General features: G+C 40.5%; 1 protein-coding gene across 1 annotated transcript in view; it reads left to right on the top strand.

Moving 5' to 3' along the window:
- Nucleotides 1–25,579, top strand: part of nrxn2b (neurexin 2b) — a 437,850-nt gene that overhangs the window by 29,069 nt on the left and 383,202 nt on the right. Inside the window, exon 3 of the mRNA XM_067261168.1 lies at nt 4,751–4,768. Within this exon, the coding sequence (XP_067117269.1) occupies nt 4,751–4,768 (18 nt within the window). The remainder of the gene's footprint in view (nt 1–4,750; nt 4,769–25,579) is intronic.

Below are 25,579 nucleotides of genomic sequence, written 5' to 3'. Positions count from 1 at the left end.
TAAGATACCAAGGACTCATCACGGACTGTCATGCAGTGGGTGAGGGCTGACTGGTGGATTAAGATAATTAGTCAGAGTAAAGGCTTAATATTGCTCCGGAGACAAACTGATGTTTAAAATTATGCGAGTCCACATGCTTGTGTGATAATGTCCATATTGTTTGTATATTTGGTTTTCCTCTTAAGAAAGCTGTCCCATGCTGCCAAATTATTGTGAATAACCATGGCCAGAGACTGTCATGAATTATCCAATCTTTGTCTGACACCACTGGCAAAAGTGTATCCTTGAAAATAAATGCCTTAGATAGAGCCAAATGAATTGTGATGTACTATAGTGTAAAATAAACTTTAGACTTTGTATTTGAAGTGGAAATGAAAGAGTTGTCGAACTGTGAAGAAAAACACAGACGCATTCAGTTAAAGATCATTCTGGGAACCGATAATCCATAAAAAATAAGACATATACAATATTGAAAAAAATATTATTAGGCTGTGAGTCTTGTAGCTCCTCAATAGATCTACACTTGATTTTTGTATGTAGAAACTGTTTTTGTCTGTAGGAAAGCAGAGAGACAAGCAGCTTCAGTGGTAGTCATTGAAGTTATACAGCTGCCAAAGACCAGCCTTATTGTGGTAAATAGATATTGACATAGATCAGCGCTGTCTAGTTACTGAGACATAGATTCTTGGCGACAGTAATTCCGATGTGATCTACCTTGGTACTTACAACGCAAGCCTACCGCCAAGAACACACAGAAGGGTCTGGATCCCAATAGCAGGGTGTGCTTGCCTCTGCCCAGCTATAATATTGAACTGTTCACAATAGCTCTACATAGACAAGCATTTGTTAAGACTGGTATACTGTGAGAAGTTGCTGTTGTCAAGTGTATGTGTGTATTTGTGTTTTTGTGAAAGTAGGTGTGTGACATTTGGTAAAATCGGGATGTTTTTAGTGACTGCTACTTTCCAGCTGGCTCTGTCTTGAGTTTGAACCCCCACAGTTAAGGTGTATTGCTATACTTTATAGGTTTTGCTTTTAACTATTTATTGACCTTGATTTTTTTTTCATTTTAATTATTAACTTTGATTTTTTTTTTTTGCATTATTATATGCTCTGTAGCGCTTTGAGATTGCTTTAATGTAAAGTGCAATACAGATAGAATTTATTATTATTATTATTACTTCCACTGCCAAGCTTTTAGAGCTTTTAGGCTATAACCGCCTTTAACCTAGAACTCACAACAGAGTAGAATCTCTGGCCAAATTCATATTTTTACCCAGTAAAGTTACAAATTAAAAATTAAAGAATGTACACTCTTGATAGTCACTGAAAACGGTAGTAGTTTGCACTTTGACATATGAGTTCTTTATTAATGGTTTATGTTGGGTGCAAAACAGATGGACAGTGTCAAAGTTCTCTCAGTTTCTCTCTCTCAGTTTCCCTGTGGTCTCTGTCTCCTCTCCCCCTCCCTTCTCTCTCTCTCTCTCTCTCTCTCTCTCTCTCTCTCTCTCTCTCTCTCTCTCTCTCTCTCTCTCTCTCTCTCAGTCTCTCTCTCTCTCCCTCTCTCTATATATGTGTATATATACAGTAATTTTCTATCTGGACCTTGAGTCTGCAAATAAAGTTATATATATATTATTTTTTATTTTGAATATTGTATTTTTTACTGCCTTCATTAGAATTCAGCTAACTTCTGACGGCTCCTTTTTCTGATGAAGTAAGCCTCTTATGTTTTTCATGTATCTCATTTGTGGTGAGTCCATTAATTTAGAAGTTCATCATATCAAATGGAGTTGTGGCCGATTGTTAAGGCTATAATGTCTTTTTCAAATCAACTCAGATGTCTAGTATTGTAAAACGAGAAATTGGTCCTTTTTCTTCTCTAGATGTGGATAGTTGAGAACGATATCTAAACATTACATTCTCAGCTGCCATCAAATGTAGTCTATGTACCTGCAAAGGGAAGCTGATGAGCTCTCAGTTTCAAAATGGCCTTCATTTATCTGACAGCCCAGAGTACATTTATAGTAAGACTAGAAGCCCAGTGGTGCTTAATGCCTGAAGCTATATAGTCTGTACCTAGTAATATCAAAGAGTGGATGATATTTTAGTAAAAAGTAGCACTGAACATGGGAATGGGATAAAAGAGATGGTACCAGGATACCAGAAGTGTCCACAGACATAAATAGTATTTTCCTCACTACAACTCAGCTGTACAAAAATGTATCCCCTAGTGTATTGTGATACACAGGAGGATTACTAAGTCATTTTGTGTCTCTGTAACTGCCAGAAAATGGCACAGTCTTCCCAATTAATTATATTAATTATATTGAGTGAGGTGGCCTCTTGAGGAAGCATTATAATCTTTCTCAAGGGATGGAAAACACTCAGCGGTGTATAGTGGGAACACCATCATAAATACAGTTTGCAGTTGTATTTCTTTAGTTTCTCAGTTTATAACAGGTATCGTTTGACACTTAAAAATGGAGTGTCAAAGCTTTAAAGGGTAGATCTCAAATAAACGACAAACTCCTTTTCCCCTCTGCTCATCTATTGCGTAACTATTTCATTATTAAATTAAAGCTTATATTAAGCATTTTTGTTCTTGTCTCAACTTCCAGTACTGAGATGTTAGCTGTCCTTCATAAAACCCCTTAGAAGACAAGTCACAAGTTTTAAGTCCATCCTTTCTAAAACCAAAAACGGGAGACAATGGAGAAAGTCCATAGTAACAGCCTCAGAGGAACGGTTTCACACAAACCCCTTAATTACTCAAATATGAATAGGGGTCTTGGAGTAAAAGGGAACTGTTCTTTCATGCCTGTTCGGCTTTTAAGCATAGAACTGGACAAGCTCAGAATGTGTTTCTAAAAGATAGCCTAGACAAGGCATGAGATCCATGGTTAGGAGTGTTGTAAGAGCCACGATGAGAGTGGGAGGAACAACAAAAAAGAGGGAGTCATGGCCGACGATCACAACAGCCATTACATTTGACAAACAAGGTCCGTTAGCCTCAGGCGCGCTTGATATCTGATGTGGAATCGTGCAATAGCATTTGACCGACTGTCCGCTTCTAGCTTTGTTTACACTCTTGACTGTGTGGAATGGCCATCTGGTGGTTGCAGAAGAATTGTGGATGTTGTAATCTTGAAATCAATAGAGTGAGGGAATTGAGGTTCAAGAGGACTAATGGTGTCAGACAACAGAAAAATCATAGCCACAAACTTCCTTTTTAAGCCAACATTGCAATTCTTCTCGGGATTATTTGTCGTCTGTGTATGAAAACATTCACATTGCCAAGTTTCTTTGTATGAGAGACCTTGAGGACATTCAATAGATATGAATCATGCCACCAATTACTGCATGTCACAACAAAAAGGCTGAATTTAAAAAAAATCCATGGTTTATAGCCTAGCACATAGCCATGAATTATAGGACACACTCATCGCAGATAGATCCAAGCTGGTGTCATCGGTGCTTTGTAAACCAAGAAAGATCCTTTTGAGGGAATGTGGTGCTTTGTTTGCGTGACATCATCGACAGGAGACCTAGTTCAACAGACCAGCTTGTTGCGAAGCCACACTGCGGTCATCAAATCTTAATAGTAAAAGGGGAGGTCAAAAGCCCTGCACATACACTTGAAATATATGGAATGGCACCCTTTAGCCAGGATTTAGCAGTTTGCACCTAAAAGCCATGACACTGACACATGTTATTTTAAAATCTTCAACTAGCTTTTTTTCAGGCACAACTCATTCTTTTACCAGTACCTGCCAGCCATTCAACCAAGGCCAAAAACTGCACAGAAGAACTTTGTTCTGTAAAAGACCTACATTTTAAGCTGTTGATTATGATATAGTAAAAACTAAAGGAAAGACCCAGACCCAGCTGCCAAGCTGTAATAAAGGATCAAGATGCTAAACTCTCCACAGGGTCCAGTGTTAAGCTGGAGGCACTTCACATCTCCGCAATCCATCCATCCATGTTCTCTGCAAAGCGGCTTCATTCTCTCCGTTTTGAACTCTAGCATTAAAGCATCTCTGTGGTTGCCCAAGGGGTCCTTTTTTATTTTTTTACAAAGTACTTTCCTTGGAGCTTGCTTTGTTCAACTCTTCTTGTCTCACATAAGATCATGGAGTTAGAAAACCAGTGTTGAAGGCCTATGTTTTGCTGTACAAGTCTCTTTTCATTTTGAGGAGTCTAATTGGAGGGTATCTACAAACTGTTCTTTGAACTGAATGGTTACAATATTGTATTGTGCTTGATATTTCCTATTAAAATGTTGAGGGCATTGGACATACCTCATTTACATTTTCCCTTAGTTTTTCCATGTGCTATTCAATTGCAAAATACACTGAAAGTGTGAAGTGACCCTTTGAATCATCCTTAAATGCCAGGGCATGGGTTTGCTTTTAACATTGGTAGAGATCATCATTTTCGATCACTTTATGTGCCAACGCTACCTGCTCCGCACCTAATCATTAGTGGGGACATTTCAATGACATTGGTAGAGACCTGTCTCTACTATCCACCCCTAAACCTAAATGTATGCTCATATACATTTTAACAGTGAACTTTAGAGAAAACAAATGTCACTTCTGGTTTAATCGTTAATAGTCACTACAGAATAATTCCCAAATGTTTTGTATCAAGGCTGTTGTTCAATGCGACAGAAATATGTTGTTGTGTCTAATCTATTTCGTTTTCTCATTTCTTTCCTTCTCTTTTCCTCACCCGCTCTTACAAACAGAGGAGTATGCTGTGGAAGGTAAGGCGACCGCTTTGTTGCATTCTATTTCTTTAACTGCTCCTCCCAGGTTGGTGGCTGCCTTGGATGCTAATGTTGGATGCTAAAGTTGGATGTGCTGTGTGCCTTCCTTGAACGGAGGGGCATTGTCAGTTTGGACTGCGGTTATAGTGACTCCCAGGGGCCTAAATTCCGCTGTTACTAACAGCTGCTGGTTTCTTAATATCGTTTTATACCTTATTTTAACCTCTGTTTATTTTACTTTTATTGATTCTACTCTTTGAGATATTGTGATGGGTGTGCTCTTGTGGGACATACTGTTGGTATGATCACTAGTGCTTATGCAAAACAACAAGTCAATCTCAGGTCAATATATACACACTTTTAGAGATATTTCTCAGAATAACTGTATGAAGGGAAATATATGGTTGTGTAACTGTCAGCAAGGATGTGTGTATACGGCCAGTTAGAACCCAAGAGGTGTCATTAGCCCTGGGGCTTGGCACTAGGCTAGCTCCCGGCCTTGCAGACCTTATAACTATGTTAGCATTAGCATCTTGTCTATCTGCAGGCCAGGCCTGTCATTTAGCCTTCAGAACATGGCAGCAGGGAAGGGATTGGAATATCAACTGGATAAGTTAGACGGTAGAGGAGCATCTTTGGAGCTTTTGCAGATAGCAACCTTTTAGTTGAGTCTCCTATTGATAAGATTACCTAAATCAACCAATGCTCTGGCAACATGTAGCATGAGAAGTAAATGTGAGCTAGAGAAAACTGGTTCTGCAGGGAAAATGTCCAAACACGGACACATTGATGCTCCAAAGCAACTAATAACAACAACATCAACACTGCTTGATGAATTGCCTCTCACAGGCCCTACTCACCATGGAAATTGCTTTGGAAACATACCCTCTTTTTCTTTTCTTTTTTTACTTTTACATAAACATGAACTCTTGAATTAGGCAGTTATGCATTTGCTACTGTATCTAAGCCCGTAGTTATAGTGGCATATTGGAATCAGAGAAGTGCATATTCTAGTATAATCTCACAGTCGCTGTGAACTCAATTTGAATTTTGACCCCTCTCTGCTATATAGAGTTTGTGCAGTTTTGTATAAATTAAACTCTGTTTAATGCTGACATTCACATGCTCTGTTTGAGTCTTGTGTATCAAAGACCCCTGAACTCTCTTTCTGTTGTGTGTGTGTGTGTAGAGTGTGTAGAGTGCGTACATATTTGCTTGTGTTACCACCCTGTCTGCCGGGTCACATGTCGAAAGAGCTGAAGCCCTTGATGGGAAAATGTCAGGATGGCAGTGAGCAGGCAGCTAGGGACAGTTACGTACCCAGAATCCCCTGTGATCCGACCCAACGAATCTGTTCTCTTTGGTGGGACCTCTTTTCTCTCTGATGTGGGGTCAGGGGGCAGCCAAGAGAGAGAGGCAGAGAGTGTGTTTGGGTGTGTGTAAGCTTGACGCAGAGGAGCAGAGCAATGACCCATTCTGAGATGATGTGTGGCGATCTGTTTCATACCCTAGCCCCAGAGGGAGTTCCATGTCGTGCCCATAGGTTCCCGAGGGGTGCATAACGGATCTCTCTACGTTGCTGCTGCAGGAGAACTGAGGCTTACTCAAAATCAAGTAGTCATGGGTCCAGCGATTTGTGCACATTCATCAACTAGCAATATCATTTCATTTAGTAACTAAAGAGACACTCAGGCAGGGTTAAGGCAAACAGACTTGATGTGTTGAAGAATGCAAGGACATTCAAGGTTCTGTCCAACATTTGTGCTTTAGTCATGGATATAAATTGAAATGGAGTTACTTGTTATTGTGATTTTTGAGGTTAACACTGTCCTTGAATTTTTTTTGTGGGTGCGCCTGTATTTGTGTAATACGTACATGCACAATGTGATACAATAAGTGTGCTGTATGCAGTATGCAAGTGTGTGTATATGTTCAGTTTGTCCCAGCTGTCGCTAAAGCTAGAGAGGTGACTCTAATCTTCAGGGCTGTGGTACCTCTGCGTTTTGCATAAAGTGATTGCCCAAGCTCTGACGTTTTCTAATTCTAGAATGTCAAATTCTCATATTCACAATGAGGTGCGAAATAAAACGTTAGACAGAATATCACTTTACCTAAAGCTGTGTTTTGCGCATCTCCCAAGTCATCTTATTTTAATTAAGCTGTGGCTACGCATTCCCACGGATGCTATAAAACCAGACACACGCACTTAAATAGGATATTGAATGGGTTGTTGTCTAAATCCCCAACCCAGGGAAAACATGACCAGCACCACACACACCTTGTGTTCTAGTTTTAATCCTATTTTTAGGTCTCCACTACCGAATTTGGTCTAATTAGTGCCAGTGACCGTGCGTTCAAAGGTTGGTTGAGATTAATGATACGCAGGGACCTTGAAAGCTCGAGGGAGTGAGAGTGACCGAAGGTAGGAAGGTGGCTGGTCACCTCTGCCAGACAGACAGTGGGATTGATGATCTTTAGAGCACAGTGACCCGTTTTCACAGCCAAACCAACCCCATGCTGCCATCTGCATAATGTTTCCCAATAAAGCATTTTTCCTGTAGAAGGAATGTCTGTTTTTAAGGACTAAGGGGAACCATGATGTACAGCATATGTATAATGCTTGCCAACTAAGCACTTTCCGTAAGAATGGATACTGTAGACAATTGAAATGTATTTGTGTGAGGAACAACACGCACATTGCAGATTTTATATAACAGTTTTGTGTTTGTTTCACAGACACATACAGAGAGATACTATATAGTAAGTGAGACAAATTCAGACACATACTGGCCACAGAGATAAATGAATAGAAAGAGTGTGTGTTTATGTGTCATTGGGCAGCTAACCTGAGAGAGGTTTAAGTGGAGGAGGGATTCTGTACTGACAATGCACTCTTTTCTCTTCTCTTCTCTTCTCTTCTCTTCTCTCTCTCTCTCTCTCACACACACAGATCTTTATCAATCTGATCAAGGCTAATGATCTTTTCTTTCTGGGACAAACAGCTTCAGAGTTGATCTGAGGTTTGGGAGAAAGAAAATCACTCTATTTCCCCCCCTTGCAGAATGGGAGTTAGATGTTCAGTGAAGATATAGGATTATAGATGGAGTGGGTACTGTAGTTATTGGGGATTACTTTGGATTATCCAAACCAGATTATGGATTTGTTCGTATTGCTAAGGGTAAGGCAAAAATGGACTACACATTTGAATGTTTTCTAGATATGTATACAGGAGGGGAGAGACGAACAGAAATAGAAAAAAATAGAAAAATAAGTCACTGATGTCAGCAAGGGTATTAACCTATTTCTGAATGTTGTTGTCAGAATAGTCTGGGAACTTTGTAAACCTAGGGGAAGAATGAATTCCAAGTGACTATAGAGGCTACATTTTGGATTGTTTATTCGTTAAAATGGATCTATATTTATTTCTGAATAGGTTATTCTCTTTGTTAATTAGTTTTTTGAATGATATTCTTATAGTCACCTTGCATCACAGAACTTGTAGGAATGCATTGAGTTTACATAAAAATGTACGATTCAATTACAATAAAGAATGAGAATACGGTCTGTATATCCTAGTCCACACAGGGTTGAGCATAGCTCATTGGTTATCAGAGGTAACAGGTTCAAATTCTTCACTGTATGTCACTACGGATAAAATCATCAGCTCCTTGAAAACTAACAGTACATATATCTAATCTATATCACCCCACTGTTAGTACCTTTGCATGATTTCCATTTAGCAAATGGCTCAGTTCCTGTTTTAAAACAGTATGACTGGACTTTTAATCAAGTGTGTCAGATTTATATGATGCAGAATCAGTTTTGTTTACACATTTTCAAAATTAAAGTGGATGAAATGGCATTCAGCCAACTTCCTTCCTTCCATCTTCAGAAAGAAAGAGAACAGACAATGTAACTGAATGACATCCTGTTGTAAGTCTGAAATTTTGGCCCTGTGTGTGGAGGCATAGATGTCCTCTCCCCTGCCTGGCCTACTCCAGATGTTGTCTTGAGATTAGAGGTGCTTCGGTCATGGCAGAGGCATTCCAGTCCTGCTCGCTCTCAAAGGCCTTTAATTTCCTCACACACGGAGGCATGTACCCACATGCACATACACACAAATACACACACACACGCACTCAGAGCTTTGTGATAGTGCAAAAGGCAGAGAGTAGGCGGCTACTTGTGAGCCAACGCCAGATGCGCTCGTGTCAACTTTCGTGGCCTTGGGCGACACTGTGCGCAATGTGAAGGGGCGCTATCTGGCAACACACTAGGAGTGGATAATATGTGACCTCAGGTGGTGCATTATTTATTTGAAGGAGCACTATGTGGCAATAAAGCCAAGGAGAGTCCATTCAGCTGTAGACTTTTGGTTTAGTAGAGGAGTTATCATTACCCAAATATTTTGAAGTTATTGTATCAGTCAAGTACAACGTATTACAGATTAGCCTGATGAAAATTGTTTCATATTTGCATTATATCTAACTCTTATTTCTCTCTGTGAACTCTTACGTTCACAGCTACAGAACATTGGGGTTGATATCTATAGACAGTCCGAAAAAATACAAACATTTTAATAACAACATGATGGTATCTTGGTATAACTCCGTCTCTCTCTCTCTCTCTCTCTCTCTCTCTTGCTCTCTCTCTCTGTCATTCCCCCACCACACCATGGCTCTTGAATGGCACTATCCTCATCTCATTTATCTATCCAGCCCTGAACATCTCTGTATTCCCATCCTTTCGTCACCTTCTACTCTGCCAATTCCCTTTTTCTCACCTTTTCTCTCTCTTCCCTTACCCCTCTCTGGCAGAGCTGATAAACGAGTAGGCTGTTGCTAAGAGGCTTAGCAGAGGTGCCTGAATTGCTCCTTTATCGGCCTGAAGGAGGCAATCTGGATGGGGAGGCTGCTGAGGAGTCACCTAATGGTGCAAAAACTACGTACAGTATTTGTCATCGAGGATACCTGGAATGCGACATGATGACTGTACTGTAGACTTTATACTCTAAACTTTAGACTACGAACGTGCCATAAAATGCTGCACTATGGCCTAACTGTGACCCGCTGCTCCTTTACTTTAATGTAGCTACAGCAGCACAGCATTCTGTGTGAATTTGAAAACTGAGGCTTGCCCTGCAGTTTCATATTCCTTTTTATATTGTTAAATGTTAGTTGTCAATGACATTTATTTAACAAAGGACCTGAGCACTAACTAACTGAGCACAAAAAAAGGCCACTTCTGCGCATTTACTTTACTGCATTCATTACTTTATACCTTTTACAGTTTATTCAGTCTGTAAAACTCTGTGAAATACATTCATCAAACAGTCAGCTCTTAAAAGAGTCTGAATCAGCCTTCACAACAGGACTAGTCCCAATTGGTCGTCTTTTGTCTGCTAAGGCAGGAGGCAGCCTCCAGCCTGTCTCACTGAGTGTTTGGCGTGTGCATGTTTATTACAGACAGCATTTTGACGAGCCTCCGACACTTCGCTATTGTCTGCCTGACACAACTCGTCAAGTTCATAACCAGATTTTCTGGGTGGTTCAAGACAGCCACGCCTCAGTCAAGGAGCACAACTTCATTTCATTTTCCCTTCTCCTCTACTCTAGCCCCCTTTTATTTCCAGTGTTGGGTTGGACAGTGTTCTTTGTGTACCCGGACCCCCACTCCTGAATTCAATTATGCTGTGAAATGCCACTGACCACAAATCCCAGAAGCCTGGATGCCAAGGTGACACATGGGGAGATTACACTTGGGCTGAACCTAGAGAAAGCCCATCTCCTTCCCTCTAAAGGCCAGTCTTACAAAAATAAAAAGAGCCCTCACTCATACCAGGGCTGCTAAGCAACAGGGTTGAGAAAACGGGCACTGTCTTGTCTCCCCCTCTTAAAGTTGTTGAGTTGGAATAAGTGTGTGAGTGTTTGTGTGTGCATGTGGGTTTGTTTACGTGTGTATTCAAGAAAGAGAGAGAAAGATAGAGAAAGAAGGGGAAAGAAAAAGTTTGTGTGAGCCCGTCAGTGAGTGAAAGTGGTGGGTGCTTGGGTATGTGAGTAAAAAAGTGTGTTTATGTGTGCATGCGCACGCATGCCTGTTCACTTTGTGTCAAGTCTGTTGCTCCCTCTCAACACCTTAACAAAGGGAGTGAGATGGAGCCATCCAATCTATTGTGTGAAGGTTAAGTTCAGCACAGCTACTCTCCACAGTGTGCTCCAAAGATGCACAGTTTTGCTGCCAGTACACATCTATTTTAAGAATATGCATTGTCCATTCTCGTCATTGTTGGCCCTATTGTTTTCAGGCAAGAGCACTGAACTAGGTGTCCATAGCTCTGCCCACACAAATCTGGAATCACATTCATTTAGCCGGCGCTACAATTATGTATAGATGACCGAAGTGAAACACAGGCAGTGTAAAGGGAAATGGTGTGGTAAAATTGGGATCAATAGGCCACTGAGATGAATGGAGAGCCAACCTGAGAAGGAAACAGGGGAAAAAAGGTATTCTTTTTCATCCCCTTCCTTTCATAATAGTAAAAAGGTAACACTTGAGTGCATTTCGGTTTTCTCTCAGTTTCAGGTTCTTCCTCCATTTTAGAGAAGGGCATTCTGAAGGTATTCCTGAGGTAATGGTTGTTGATTGTAATGCATTACGCTTCCTCTTTAATCATTGTCTTCCCTTCTCTACATTGTTCTTCATGGTCCAAATCCCAAAAGGAACGTCGAAGAATATCATGTGATCTTAAACAATTCAGTTTCAATACCTCATGGCAACTGGTTTTTAGTGCTTTGAGAAAAATGACTACCAGTGTGTACAGTAGTAGGGTTTGGCAAGCTGTGAATGTGTGTGTGTGTGTGCGTACACCCATGCAGTCATAGCAGTGGTTGAGAAATGGCCTATGGACTACCTGTAGAGACGTACCCTTCTTTTTGCAAACATACACAAATGCACGCAAACACACACACTCTCCATTTCTCTTTCTCTCTGACAAACTGCACACTGTCTCACACAAATACACACTGAAAGGACATCTGATTCAGAACCTTTCATCTAAAGTGCCACACATTGCATGTCATCCAATTGCACACGCATCTACATCCACAAGCACACTCATTCAAACAGCCACTTGTATCCCAGACATGTAGAATATGAATAACCAGCAAGCCTCTCACTATGAAGGGGCAATGGGTTAGGGGATGGTGGATGTAGGCTAGGCTTCATAGAAAGGAGCTTTACAAGTCCTCTGACAGAGCTCCCCTCCGTCTCCATTTGGTCTGCCGCAATGAGGAGTGTTTATAGGAAACACGATAAATTTGCCCAGCAGCTGCCACATAGCATTATCCCCCCTTGGCGCAAGTTATTTATTTATCTTCCCCCTCAAAGTGTTTTGAGGTTGGGTTTGTTGAGAAACAGCTTAACGCCAGCTAACCTCGACTGTGCCTCAGTGTTTGCACTTGGCTAGGCTCAGTTTGCCCCCTCCCCTCATAGCCCACCCTCAGCGTGTGTTAATTTAGAGAGGGAGAGAAAAACACAGGCAGCTCCAACATATCCCCAAAAACCCAAAGCCTGTTTCTCTAGACTCACACACATGGCCTAGATATTTCAATGCGCTTTAGTGTTAATGAGTGTTAAAATCAGGTAGGGTTTCAATGTGACCAGCTAAGCCAATGATGCTATCCGCCCTGGTGTTTTTCTCTGCTCTTTCTACTTAGTACTGTAGTCTAGTGTGTATGTCATTAGGGATACAGGGATGTGTGATAATTTTGGTCATGGCTTTGACCCTGACTACTGTATTACACCACTTTGAATTTAAGTCCATATCGTGCTTGACATTTTGACATTTGGGTGCTTGAAATAATGTATTTTTGACATTTGACAAAAAGGCATTGATAGAGTACTGCAGAGTGGGTTGGTGCATGTTGGATTTTATTTTTTCCTTCAAAATTGGTTTTGTAGCCTAAAGTGATACATGATACATACTGTATGCTCTAAGCTACCAATCTCTTTTCTTCCGTCCTGTTCACGGCTGGAAAACAGTAATCCAGCTGTGTTTTTTTTCTTGACCCAGAGCGAGACAACGGATGACAGATAACTGGTCCAATCTCCCAGAATCCTCTTCCTTTGTTCACTTTTTGCTGATGTGTTGGAAAAACGCCTCATGCCTATCTCTATAGGCATGAGGCGTTTTTCCAACTACAGACTACAGGGAGAAACACACACATCCACGGGTCTACACACACACACACACAAACTATACTGGGATGTACTGTATAAGGGACAGATTAAGCTGTCCCATAGACTTTGATTCAACCTAGACAGGATGATCAATGTTGTCCAGCAAGCAGATAATAAACCGGTTCCCCCACAATCACTTAAATTAAACAAGTTTTGACCAAGTCCATATGGACAGAGGTCTTTCTGGGAATTGGTTGCTTTGGTTAGATACAGTAGGCTACAAAGGGAGTTGACACTCTCTCAGGCTTATCAGTTAAAAACTAAAAAACATGTAGAAAAAATATGTAGCCACCAATAAGCTATTCATTTGTCTCGCTGTTGATGTTTGTTCTTTGTATACAGCGTCATAACAATTCAAAATTGTACTAGGATAATTAGTCACAGGAGCCACAACTTTCCTCCAGTTCAACTGAGAAATGTTGAAGCTGTTGTTGGTTTTGACAGCCATGTGCTTTTCTCTGCAAAGAGTCAAAAACTCCTGAAAGGGAGTGCCAGAGGAACCGACAATCTGTTTGTGCCGATCGCCAAGTCATCCTCCTTCTGTCCTCTTCTCAGGCTCTCAGGACAAACAAGGCAAGCATTTTGGCTTAATGTATTCATTATCCAGACCAGAGAACTTGAATGTGAAGTAGGACAAAATAAGGTGAAATCCTACCTCTGTTTAGAAGAAAGGTTCTGTCTAGATGTCCTATCTGAACACTAAAATTACTTACCGCTCCTCTTGGGTACATAGCATGTCAATAAAATGCTTCATGCTGGCTTCGTTTATTCAGTGGAGCTCTAAGACTTGGTAAGGCTCCTATCCACTATTCATGATCTTGGGAGAGAAGGTTGTCTGACCTTTTACCGGAAATGTTGGGGCAAATTAGTTGTCAAAGCATCGGACGTGTCGAACATGCTAAGCTAAACCTAGCTACCCATTGTGTGTTCCCTGTGACAGACAACCTGACTTCTGCCCTTTGAGTTATACACTGAGGAGAAGGCTAACTCTGTGTCAGTGGTGTTAGTGCTAGTATCCACTGACATTTTGTTCAGCATGGGTACAAGGTAGATCTCAACCCCACTGGGTACTGTTCATACTATGAATGTAGAACACAGCAGGTGGAAAGCAGACTAAACAATAACAACAGGGATACTGACACACAAACACATGCATACATACACACGGACATACACACACCTTTTATTCTTCAAGCTAAAATTATCATTTTTCAGAAGTTGCAGCAGTCTCTTGATGAATAGCATGCACAAATTGTTTTCAGACCATTTTGGCAGAGTTCCACTCTTTTGTCAACATTGCAGTCTAGTTGGACTAGCAAAAAGTTTGGGAGGGCAAGTTACAGATTGATCTCATTCATTTAGTCCCATCTCTAATCCCTGGGTTTTTGTCACCCTCACTTTCCTTTGATGAAGAGTGGGTCTGTAAAGATCCCAAATCTAAGCAGCAGCTTTTAACGTGGAGTGTAAACACTGTAAGCTTGCACAGTCGTCCCCCCAGAGTGCATGCCTATTCATTACCTTACGTAATGGCTTTTAAAATAAATACCACCGCATTTGCTCAATGAGCATTAGTTATTCCTGCATAGTAATTACGTACTTGAGCTTGTTTTGAATCGACCTTGCTTTTTCAGACACCTGACATAATTGCTCAGATGTCAAACATTTGGCAGATGTTAAAAGAAAATATCAGACTGGTTATTGGCAAGCAAAATTTTAAAAGAACTCACAAGAGGGTTTTGCTCTTTCTTTTAAGGGATTCTGGTTTAGAATCTCAGTTATTGATGAAAAGAGAAAGAGACACGGATATAGAGAAATGACCAGACAATTGTTAGTTGGTGGCTTTGTAAATTCTCTATGCTACATGGAGTTCAGAGAGGTTGTTGAAATAGGAAAATAGAGAGAATAAAGATAGCTCATATAGCAGAGCAGATGGTGAGACAGAGTAGAACAACACACAACAGCAACTCACATGACGCTAGCCAGCCAGAGGGATGCACACTTTCTCTCCTACATTCAGTTTCAACACAATATAAATGCATTCCTTTTGCATCCCACCTGCTGCCTTTATCCTCCTCTAATCTTGACCTCCCATTTTGCTATCCAAGCCCCTAAAGTTCACCTAAAGACCCCGCCTATTAGCCGAGCACAGAGAAGCAGTCGAGACCCATAAGCCACATGTAGGGCCCTATTTTAACGATCTGAAACGCAAGTATCAAATGCGAAACACAAGTAACTTTGTGGGCGTAACTCGGGCGCTGTTGCTATTATACCTGCGGGATAAGTGACTCTTGCGCCCGACGCAAATCTAAAATGGGTTGGTCTGAAGTAGCTACATTCCTCACAGGTGTGGTTTGGGTGTAACGTCCAATAAACCAATCAGAGCGTCATCTCACATTCCCTTTAAAAGCAGGCGCGCCTGTTCCATGGCGGATTGCTATTGTAATGGCGGATTTGCCAGGCGCAAGACAGAGAACAGTCTGTGGAGGGAAAAGTCAGCTGTGCATTGGGTGCAAAATAGGAATGATACATGCGTCGGTGTACAAAGTCAATTGTGCTGTGTGCAAGATAGGGCCCCTAGAGTCTTCTGCCTGGATCACTCACCCATTCACATCTTTCCTTCCTTCCTTCCTTCCTTCCTTCCTTCCTTCCTTCCTTCCTTCCTTCCTTCATTCATTGGGTGTGCTCAAGCCTTCGGCGAGAGCACAACCTTTGTTCTCTCACATATATATTTATTTATTTATTTTTGCCCCCCTAAGGATCAGTCAATATTTGGACTACATACACAACGGCGGTGTCAAAAGGTTCGTCTTGGTAGCGATTGCGTTGGTTGTATTTTTATTTACGTTCCGTTGCATGGTTTAAGTAGAAATTGCGTTTTTGTGGTGGAAAGTGAAGCTAACGGTGGCTAATTTGCTAGCCACAGTCACTGACGTTACTAACGTCATACGTCACTAACGTCACAAAAACACGCGTGACTACCTGTAGCAGAACATTCGTTTCACATCTGTTAACTTGGGGGATAGCTAGGCTAACTATAGCTTTACTGCAAGGCAGCTGCAGGAACGCCACAAGCAAAGAGGCCAGGGTGATAACTATTTACTCATTTTACTTTGTGATGTGAAACACAATTATGAAATGTAATGTACAATATTAGCTGATATTATTAAGGAAGTAGGCCCACATCTACTTTTGGAAACGGTAGTCTACTATTTCACTGAAGCATTAGCATCATGACATTAGCCTCTGTTGCCCGGGCAACACATACTACAGTGGTCTATGATGCATCCGTTTTCAATCTTTAAAATAAACATTCCTCACAAATACATTTTCGTTGTAGGATTTATTATGACATTACATTACAAGTAAACGATTTGTGGGTGAAATTATAATTACCTGTGGTTTCAAACCAGTGTTGCTCACTGCAATGCTGTAGCCTACGCGAGACACACTACAAAAACATCTACACAGCTGTAGGAAGTCAAACGGCGACAGAACATGTTCGGCACTCCCCTTACTTAATCAAAAGTCTATCTAACTACTAACCTGAACTTCATTGCCACAGCCTAAACGTTGCCAATCTGTTCATGAAAATAATTAATTTCAGCCTAAACCGTACAACGGAACGTTAAATCCAATTCAACCAACGCAATCGCTACCAAGACGAACACAGCAGTAGTCTACTAGTACTGTACCGTAGTAGTACAATTTACCGGGGCAGCTTCTCCACACAGGGCTATATCGCATATTGCGTTGTTACTGACAATGATCGCTACCAGTGAGCTTTTTATGAATGAGCGATTTTCCACTAAATAAATGTCAAGCTTATTTACGTTTTGGGGGGCATATTTTCAGTTAGCAGATGGGACTGTCTGAATCGCGATTCCATTTTCTACTGCCGGGTAACGTCGTAGAATAATCTTCAAAGGGGGTTCTTTATTAATGAATGAATGCAATGAGTAGGCTACATGCCTGAAAATATCATGAGAAGGGAAAAACTTAAAATGACGTTTAAGTCATAGAGATTAGGTCCATTTTTACACCGGTCTGCCAAATGTATTCGTTTTGATTCAACGATGAGGCTGCCTCTTGCAGGGGAAATGAGAAGACATCTATTTCATTCTACACTTCACTCGTATTTTCCGTTGTAAATGAGCAGCAAAAAAAAATTCCTTTAAATCTATTTAATCTTTATAAATAATAAGTATGCATTTTCATATAAAATATACAGAAATCAGTTGTAAAAATTTCATTCAAAAACGGACCCCTGTGCAACCGACGCAAGCAAGCACACCCTACAATTTCCCCAGAAATTGTACCCTCTCTAGTTCATGATTGTTCTTACTTCAAGTAAAAAAATATCCAGGTGTTGGTTTGGTCTTTAAACTTGTGAACTTGAAACTCTTCGTCTTTACATTTATCATATTTGGCTAATATGCACTGCCAATGCACTGGACAATGATCTTGGAAGAAAGGTAACATATGATCTCATTGTTAATTCAGAACAACTTAATCCCCTTTGTGGATACTGCCACAAAGTGCTAGCACTTTTGCCGTCATGCTGCGGATGAACATGACAGCAGCCGTGTAGCCACTAGCAACACTAGCAACAAGCGACACCAAACACATGGTCTCTGGAAGTATAGCTCCATTCTTTACACAGCTACTTCAACCACAGTGACCATCATCGGCTTATACACAGGCCTGCTCTGCTGAATGTCCAGGACCCATTGACTCAACCTGGTCAGCACAAAATAGACACAGACTAGCTTGGTTCCAGCAAATGTTTTGAATTTTCACCTTCGATATCAAGTTTGCTGATATACAGTTAATAAAATATATTAGGATCTACAAATTCTTCTTCTTCTTTCCATGGTTGAACAACACTATATCCTTTGGACAGGATATCTTATGTGAGGATACACAGTTGCTCGCGCCAGACTTTAATCTCAGGAATCCAGGATTCAGAAATAAGAACATTCCTCACTGTAGTTCTGCTTGTCTGACTATGCCAATCAATATAAACAACGGACGCTAACACTGTGATTAATTGGATTCTGGTTGTTTGTGCTGTTTGGGTTCAGCCAACACTGTGAGAGAAAAATCTATCTTGAGGGCGATGAACATATTGCTAAGTAAGGGGAATGGAATGTGTGTGAGTATTGGACTCTGCATTCAGTATGACAGGACACAGAACCTCACACTTAGTGCTGACACAGCTACCATGGTCATAGTGACTTTTTCACATCACCAAATCTTCAAAGACGGAATTCTGTTCGTCAAATGGAGGGAATACTGAGGAATACTGTTTAGTATAATCATGGTGCAGTATGTCTAGAGACAACACTGCTCTGTTATTAATTGAGGTGAAAGAGCTGCTTTTAGTAAAAACAGGATGTTCCTATCATGTTTTTCATCCAAAAAACATACTTTTTTGCCCATTTTGCACTGATAATATTAAGCACATTCAATACAGTACCCTTGTACTTTCCATTTACGTATTGTCCGAAAGTTCTTTTGGGGAAAAAATATGCCATTACATCATTTTGCCACTGCGTATGACACACAAAACATTAAGTCTATTTTCCTAATAGCTTAGCTTTCAGGTAGGTATCCCTATGAATATGTCTATGTTTATACTCTAAATTATGTCTGCATTCAACTCCTTCAGAATCAACAATACGCCATGATTAAGCCCTGTGACAGAGCATATGCAGCCATTACATCCATATTTTATAAGCGGCATCGCTCTCTCTCTTATTATACACAATGGGCTAAAGCCGTAATCAGCATTTTGAAACACTGCAAATAATTATTTACTCAGATAATGGCAGTGTTTACGCAAAAGCGGGGATGCTTGCTTTTTGCTCTTTTTTGTATGATAAAGAGTATTCTGATTAGGTAATGATATGGTTAGAAGAAGCTTGTCAGATTCTACCCTTGTAGACTGTAAATGGTTATGTTAATATAATTTGCTTTCTCCGGGGAAGGCTTTACCACAGTAACCTATAAAAAGGGGGTCCGGGTACACTCTTGATTTCTTTAAAACATAACGCAAACAGACATGATAATTTGAAATTGTCTTGTGCTGCTAACACAAGGTGTTAGGAACAGACTCTATAGAAGGATAGATTATTGCTGGTTTTCAATGTCACCCTGTAAACCTTGAATTTTATGAGGCAAACCCCATTTCTCAGACACCACATTAGAGCAAATGTGTATCCACAAATGAGATCTCTATAACAGATGTTATGGGCAAGGCCAAAGGTGGAATTGGTGTGCCCAGTTTCCGCCTTTTAAAATGGCAATAAAGAATTATCTGAGACATGGAAATGGCATAAGAATTCTGAAATACGCAGTCACATTCTCACCTTATGGATAACAAAATAAAAATAAAACAGATTTGACAGTTTTGCAAATGGTGCCCTCTCAGCACTGTATATTTTTGTAAATGACAAACACGTCGTCGCTCACATGTACATACATTAAGGGAAAGGAGAGGGTTTATCGATCTTCAAAGGTCAATGTTAATCTTGATCAAGCTTAACCAAGAACAGGAATATACTTCACTGTTATGACCAAATCTTCCCACAAATGGGACTGATGCCCAGAAGAAATTCTACTCAGTGACGATCCGAAGGAAGGGAGTTTCATGTGCACATGAAACCATTACTTGTCAGAAATCATTTAAAGGGAGTTTCTTCTTCCCTCTTCCTCCAGCATCTCTTTCATTCTGCCTTCTCTGCTCTCTCTTGCTCTTCTACGGTGTGTGTGCGTGGGTATGGGTGTGTGTAAGTGTGTGTGTGTGTGTGTGTGGGGGGTGTACCAGTGTTGACAGATGTAGACCAGCCCACCATATGACAGCCAGACACATGCCCACTTGAGACCCTAAGCCCCTCCCGGGCTCTCGCGTCTCGCTATGTTGTTTTTATTTCCTCCCGTCAGGCAGGTGGATGAATTGAAGGATTGGAGCTGCAGGTTTTTGGTGGGGGGGTGACGTCCCCTACGGCTCTGGAACCGTGCTCTGTGGAACCCGGCTCTTGTCTTCACATCTCACTTATAGAAATTAGGAGTCTGTTGTCAAGGTGAAGGAAAGAGAGATGTCATGACTCTTCATGGTACAGGAAGTCACCTGGGGATGTTCCTGTTCAGGGAGGAAATACCCTTGCGAATGAAGAGTCAGTGGCGAGTGAATGGTCTGCAGGTGCTAACAGCTGTTTGACAATGATGCTTTGTTGACTGTGCTGGTAATATTGACTTGAACAAATGATTGCAGATCTCTTGGAGCCGTGTATACCAATTGCTTTTACGTTGGATGTCTGTGCCTTCGTATTAAACCAATATAATTAAATCCCTTCATTACTGAGAAACAGTTCACATACATTCACATTCAAGATTACAATCACCATGGTTTTTGGAGTCTCAGTTTCCTTTATCTTTTCCAATTGCTTGCTGAAACCCTTTTCCTGTGTCATCACTTAAAGAAAGAAAACTGTGTACATTGTTTTCCCAAAGTAAACATTAAAAACCTGCGATGTGCAGACGAAACACTATAAATATGCACATATTTATGTAGAGTAAACATCACCTCTCGCAAAGTACTTGCCCTTTTGACGTTTTATAGCCTTTCGGCTCTTGCCAGCGCAACATGAATAACAAGGGCTCACTTTTGTGCCTATTGCAATCTGTTTGGCTTCAGTACTAAACTACCTGAAAAAATTGAGAGAACAAGTGACAGGTGGGGTTTAAATGCTGGGACGCTTCCAAAATGGCCACTAGCCTTGAGCTGAACTCGTGTTTGTTTACCAGGTTTGTGTAGGCGCCACGTGGACAGGTGTCAGCTGCCTGTGAGGAAAGTGGGCTGATGCGGTGGGTTAATGGAACAAGACAACAGCAGATCTAAGTTTAGGTCGAGGCTGTGCTCTCTGCACAGTCAGCCTGCTACTGTCCACCTGTTCTTGCCAGTGAACCGCATTGATCCCTGTTCGCTGGCGTCATCGATCCTGGTCACTTACAGGGAGCCAACTAGTCTGTTACATCCAGGCAGTTTTCACTCCAATACATTGCTAACTTGGATGAACACTGAAGCTCCCGTAGGCTTTCTTTGTAGTGTGAGATAACATTTTAAGACTCAACCACTTTTGTTTGCTTTCTTACCCAGTTTATAGATATAATCCAGTTGTTTCGAAAAAATACATAGCTTACTCTTTTGTAAGGTTAATTCATAACCTTGTGGTGTTATTGTTATGAACTTTACATTTGAACCTAGCATATAGCTCACAAGTGCAAACAGCTAGCATTTTATTTTCAGTTTGATAAAAGTACAGCGTAGTAATTAAAGACAGTCAGGAGTAAATCACTAGACCATAACAGAAGCTAGTTGACAACTACATTCTGTTATGTGGTTCTGTTATTCTTCACAAATATCTTGGTAAGCATTCCCTGGGCCCATTTATTACATGCACATACATCCTTGTAACACGTCCTTGTAATTACTGTTTAGCAAAGTTATTGCTATGGACAACAGGGAGTGCTCACAAAATACACCCTGTCTGCAAAAAATTCTGATTATCAGTGATTATCAATCTACCAGTATTTTATAGTTCACCGTTTTAAGTGTTTCACAAGTAATGGTGGTCCAACACACAACATAACCCACATAGGGACAATTTCAGTTCAAGGGTTTGTCTCTCGATAAAAGATGTGTATCTTCCCATTGCAGAAATGTATACGGACCGAAGAAATTATATTGTAATAGTCATTGTTACGGCGTAGCCTCTTTACTCTAATAGGATGACAAATCTTCGCTTCTGCTCTTTGTTTACAAGCGTGATGGATAATACGCACAAGACCTTTAGGTGTTTTTTTTACTGGTACAAACAAGCCACTGTCAATCCGTTAACTACCTCACTTGAACCAGATCTTTCATTGTAGCCATTAGCTATTGTCAGCACTTTAGATAAGATCACAGGAATGGGAGGCACAGGCTACAACTCTTGCTTCCAAGTTCCAAAACTGTTGTCCTATGATGTGCCAGATTGTGCCCAGCTTGGTGAGGAAGAAAAGGGAAACTGGCATCAGTATCACTCACTGGAGTTAGATCAGAACGAGTTCCCTTTTCTGTTTTACAGCGGGTTAGAGCACTTCTGTACAGACCGGACAACACCTAAACATGACAAAAATGTCATTTTACTTAGCGAGACCTGAATAGCTAATCTCACATGAATGAATCAGAAGGCCTATGGTGGGTATTATTTCAAGTTTCAAGTTGATTTGCCATTTATGACTAGTACAAGTACAGGTATTTTGAAAATTTGGATCCAAAAGTCAAATATTAACAAACAAACATAACATTGACATGATATCCTATTCCTTTGTGAACTAATGTTCATATAAACAATACGAAACAAATGAAAATGCACATTATGAATTATAATAATCTTTAAATATCTTTAACTTATCTTTAAATGATTGCAGGGATTGCATGCATGTATGGGCTTAGGATATAATGAGGTTTGTAATTATTAACACACACAAACAAAACTATTCTATATACTATACTATTCTACTATACTATACTACAGTACTTTACAATACCATGCATAACACCGTTGTTACATTTATGCCATCACACACATTTTCTGTTCACAAACAGACACATACTTTTGCTCCTGTCTTTAAAGTGAGGCAGAAAACCCTTAGTAATCCACCTCCCCTTTGCCTCTCCCCCCGCATCCCCCTCTCCCCAGTCTCCATAGGGCCAACAACTGTGTCCACCTACATTCTCACTAAGCTTTTCTTCACGCTCACTCTATCTCTGTCATACTTTATACTGGAATTTTACTTAAATGAGCAACATCACAGTGGGAGAAATGCATTTTGGTGTTGTTTTCATTGGGTTCCACTTTACTGCCACTTTTATGCCTTGTCATAATTCAGCACAACATGGTTTGACTGTTATTTTGTCATATTTTTGAATGATACAGTACCTTTACAGTACAGATCACATCCATGGCCTTGACCAGACAAAATGATCAGTACTGCTCTGACTCATTAACACGAGCAATCAATTGATCAGTGATCAACTGATCACTTGATAAAACTAATGGTTGAGAGTCCACTGAGAGTCTTGTTGATTAACCAAAATAAATGATAATCCAACAGATAAACAAAAGGATCCAACATAATCCATTAAGAAAAAGTGTCATTCCATTTGATGGCAAATAAAAGCTAATTAAGAGACTACATTTAGCCCTGGACATCTTATTGAAGTACATTTAATTGAAGTTCTCTTAATTTCCATAACTTTTGTTTTTGAAAAAAGTTCTTATTTGACTAAACTGAAAACAACATTAGATATAGATATAACATGACAATAACTACATTTCATTTCACTCTCAATTTGGCCTGCTTTATTGTTAATATATACATCCAGTATCCAGTATCTGTTAATGAAATTTAAAATACTTTTTTGGGTGGACCTTTCAGATATGCAGATACATTATAAACATGACTCCACTCTCTGAGGTGATATGTCAGGTGCATTATCTTATGCGAAGGAGTCCATTCTCTCTGTCTCTTCCATGAATCAGTTTAAAAGGCAAAGAGGAAAAAAGTGATTACCTGTTTGTTAATGAAGATTAAGTTGGCGCGTACGAGAAGTTTCCATTCTCATTTGCTTCCCATTCATCTTGTGTCTCATGAGATTTTTTCACACCTTAATTTTTTTGCCGTTTGACCTGCACCCTCGTTTAAAGTATTTTTATGCACCCCTTTTCCATTTCACCAATCTTTCTCTCTCTCTCTCTCTCTCTCTCTCTCTCTCTCTCTCTCTCTCTCTCTCTCTCTCTCTCTCTCTCTCTCTCTCTCTCTCTCTCTCTCTCTCTCTCTCTCTCTCACACACACACACACATTTCATTTCTCTTTCTCTTTCTCTCTATGAAATGACATTGGACACCTCATACATATTTCAGGATGTGTCTGCCCACCCCCAAATAAAGGATGCTATAAAAACACAAACACAGTCCCGCTGGAAGTGTGTGCGTGTGTGTTCACAAAGCATCCAGGCCTCACAGTCATTCCATGGAATAAGCAGTTACACCCTACGGCTCCAAGGACATTGTTTGAGGAGATAGGGGCACAGAGACCTGAATTGTTGAACGGTCTTTCCTTATACTTAGAACCTGGATAATAAGTAGAAACCGCTTGCCACCAGGCTGTATGAGAAAAGGACACAACAAAAAAATTCATACATGTACTCAGACATGTGCCCTGATGTTGTCTTTCATGGCATGCCCCAGCCACATAACCTCAAAACAGAAGCCCTGGTAGGGGAGATGAGGTTAACTGATGTGCACAACATCCGTAGAAACAAACCTCTACGATGCAGCGCTTAGCCAAAACTCATGGTACTGTGACATTATCGATTTTCAAAGAGGGGATGAAGTTTCAACAAAACTCAAAATACCAGGACAGCTGCTTGACTAAGTGTTTAAGTCCCCCCCCCCCACACACACACACTCAGGACATCAGTTTCGGCTTCATGTCATTTTTCCCGCTCTTCTGCGTTGCTCTTCTACATTGTCTCCCTCCCAGATTCTTCATTTCTTCCCCTCATCATCCAGGTTGTTTGAAGCAGAAGTGGAGAATGTTGGGCCATGTATGTAAGGAAGGACATAAAAGGGTCATCTTACTGAATTCCTCCTGTGATGAGCTGGTTCGTGCTCACTGTTGCTACATCAAACGCACAGGGAAATTGGGCATGGTATTGGAAAACGGACGGTATCGGAAAACGATACAGAGGTTTCTAAATTGGATTCGCTTTTTAAGATGCCATTGGGTTCTTTTTTTTTTTTTTTTCTCTCCTTTCTTTTTTAAAACTTTTATCTCCCCATTCATCACGTCATAGCTACGTTCACAAGGCAGACAATGACACTTTAGAAAAGGGTTTGAATATTATCATTTTTTCTTTTCTTTTTACTTGTTGCCAAGGAAATACATCTTGGCATTCTGGCCATTTGCGTGAGGCTGTCATTTGGGTAAAAAACATATTTTTTAAATGTCTTTCTCAAGAGCTTCCCAGCTGCGGCATAGTGAGTGATATGAAAGCAAATCGGAACCAGAGGCTAAAAACCCTTTTAAGTACCCTTTACAACTCCCTGCATTTATGTTGTCAATGACGGCAGATTGATAGCCATTCACTCCATCTCTTTTCTCCTCATCTTCCTTCTGACAAAGCTTTTGTGAAACCAGATGCGTGGTCAATGACTGTGCCGACAAGTTTGGAATCAGCGTTTGCGAAAGTCACCAATGAAGATGCACAATATACTCAGAAAGAAAACCTTGGGTTGCTCAAGATGCAAGTCCTAATAGATTATCAGAATGAATCATTTCAAACTTTGTGTTGCTTCCTTTAAAATAGTTACATTTATGTGTTTGAGGTCTCCTTTTTTAAATTCCATGTGGGAATCTCATCTTAAAGGCAGATTTGGGTTTGATGTAATTCACAGAGTAAGGCCTTGCAAGACATACAAAAGAGACTGGGCAGTCGATTTTGAAAAAATACTAGCATGA

This window comes from Osmerus mordax, chromosome 23 (assembly GCF_038355195.1).
Source record: "Osmerus mordax isolate fOsmMor3 chromosome 23, fOsmMor3.pri, whole genome shotgun sequence".
Classification (NCBI taxonomy): domain Eukaryota; kingdom Metazoa; phylum Chordata; class Actinopteri; order Osmeriformes; family Osmeridae; genus Osmerus; species Osmerus mordax.
Note: the sequence above shows the minus strand (reverse complement) of the source record. Positions and strands in the feature narration are given on the sequence as shown.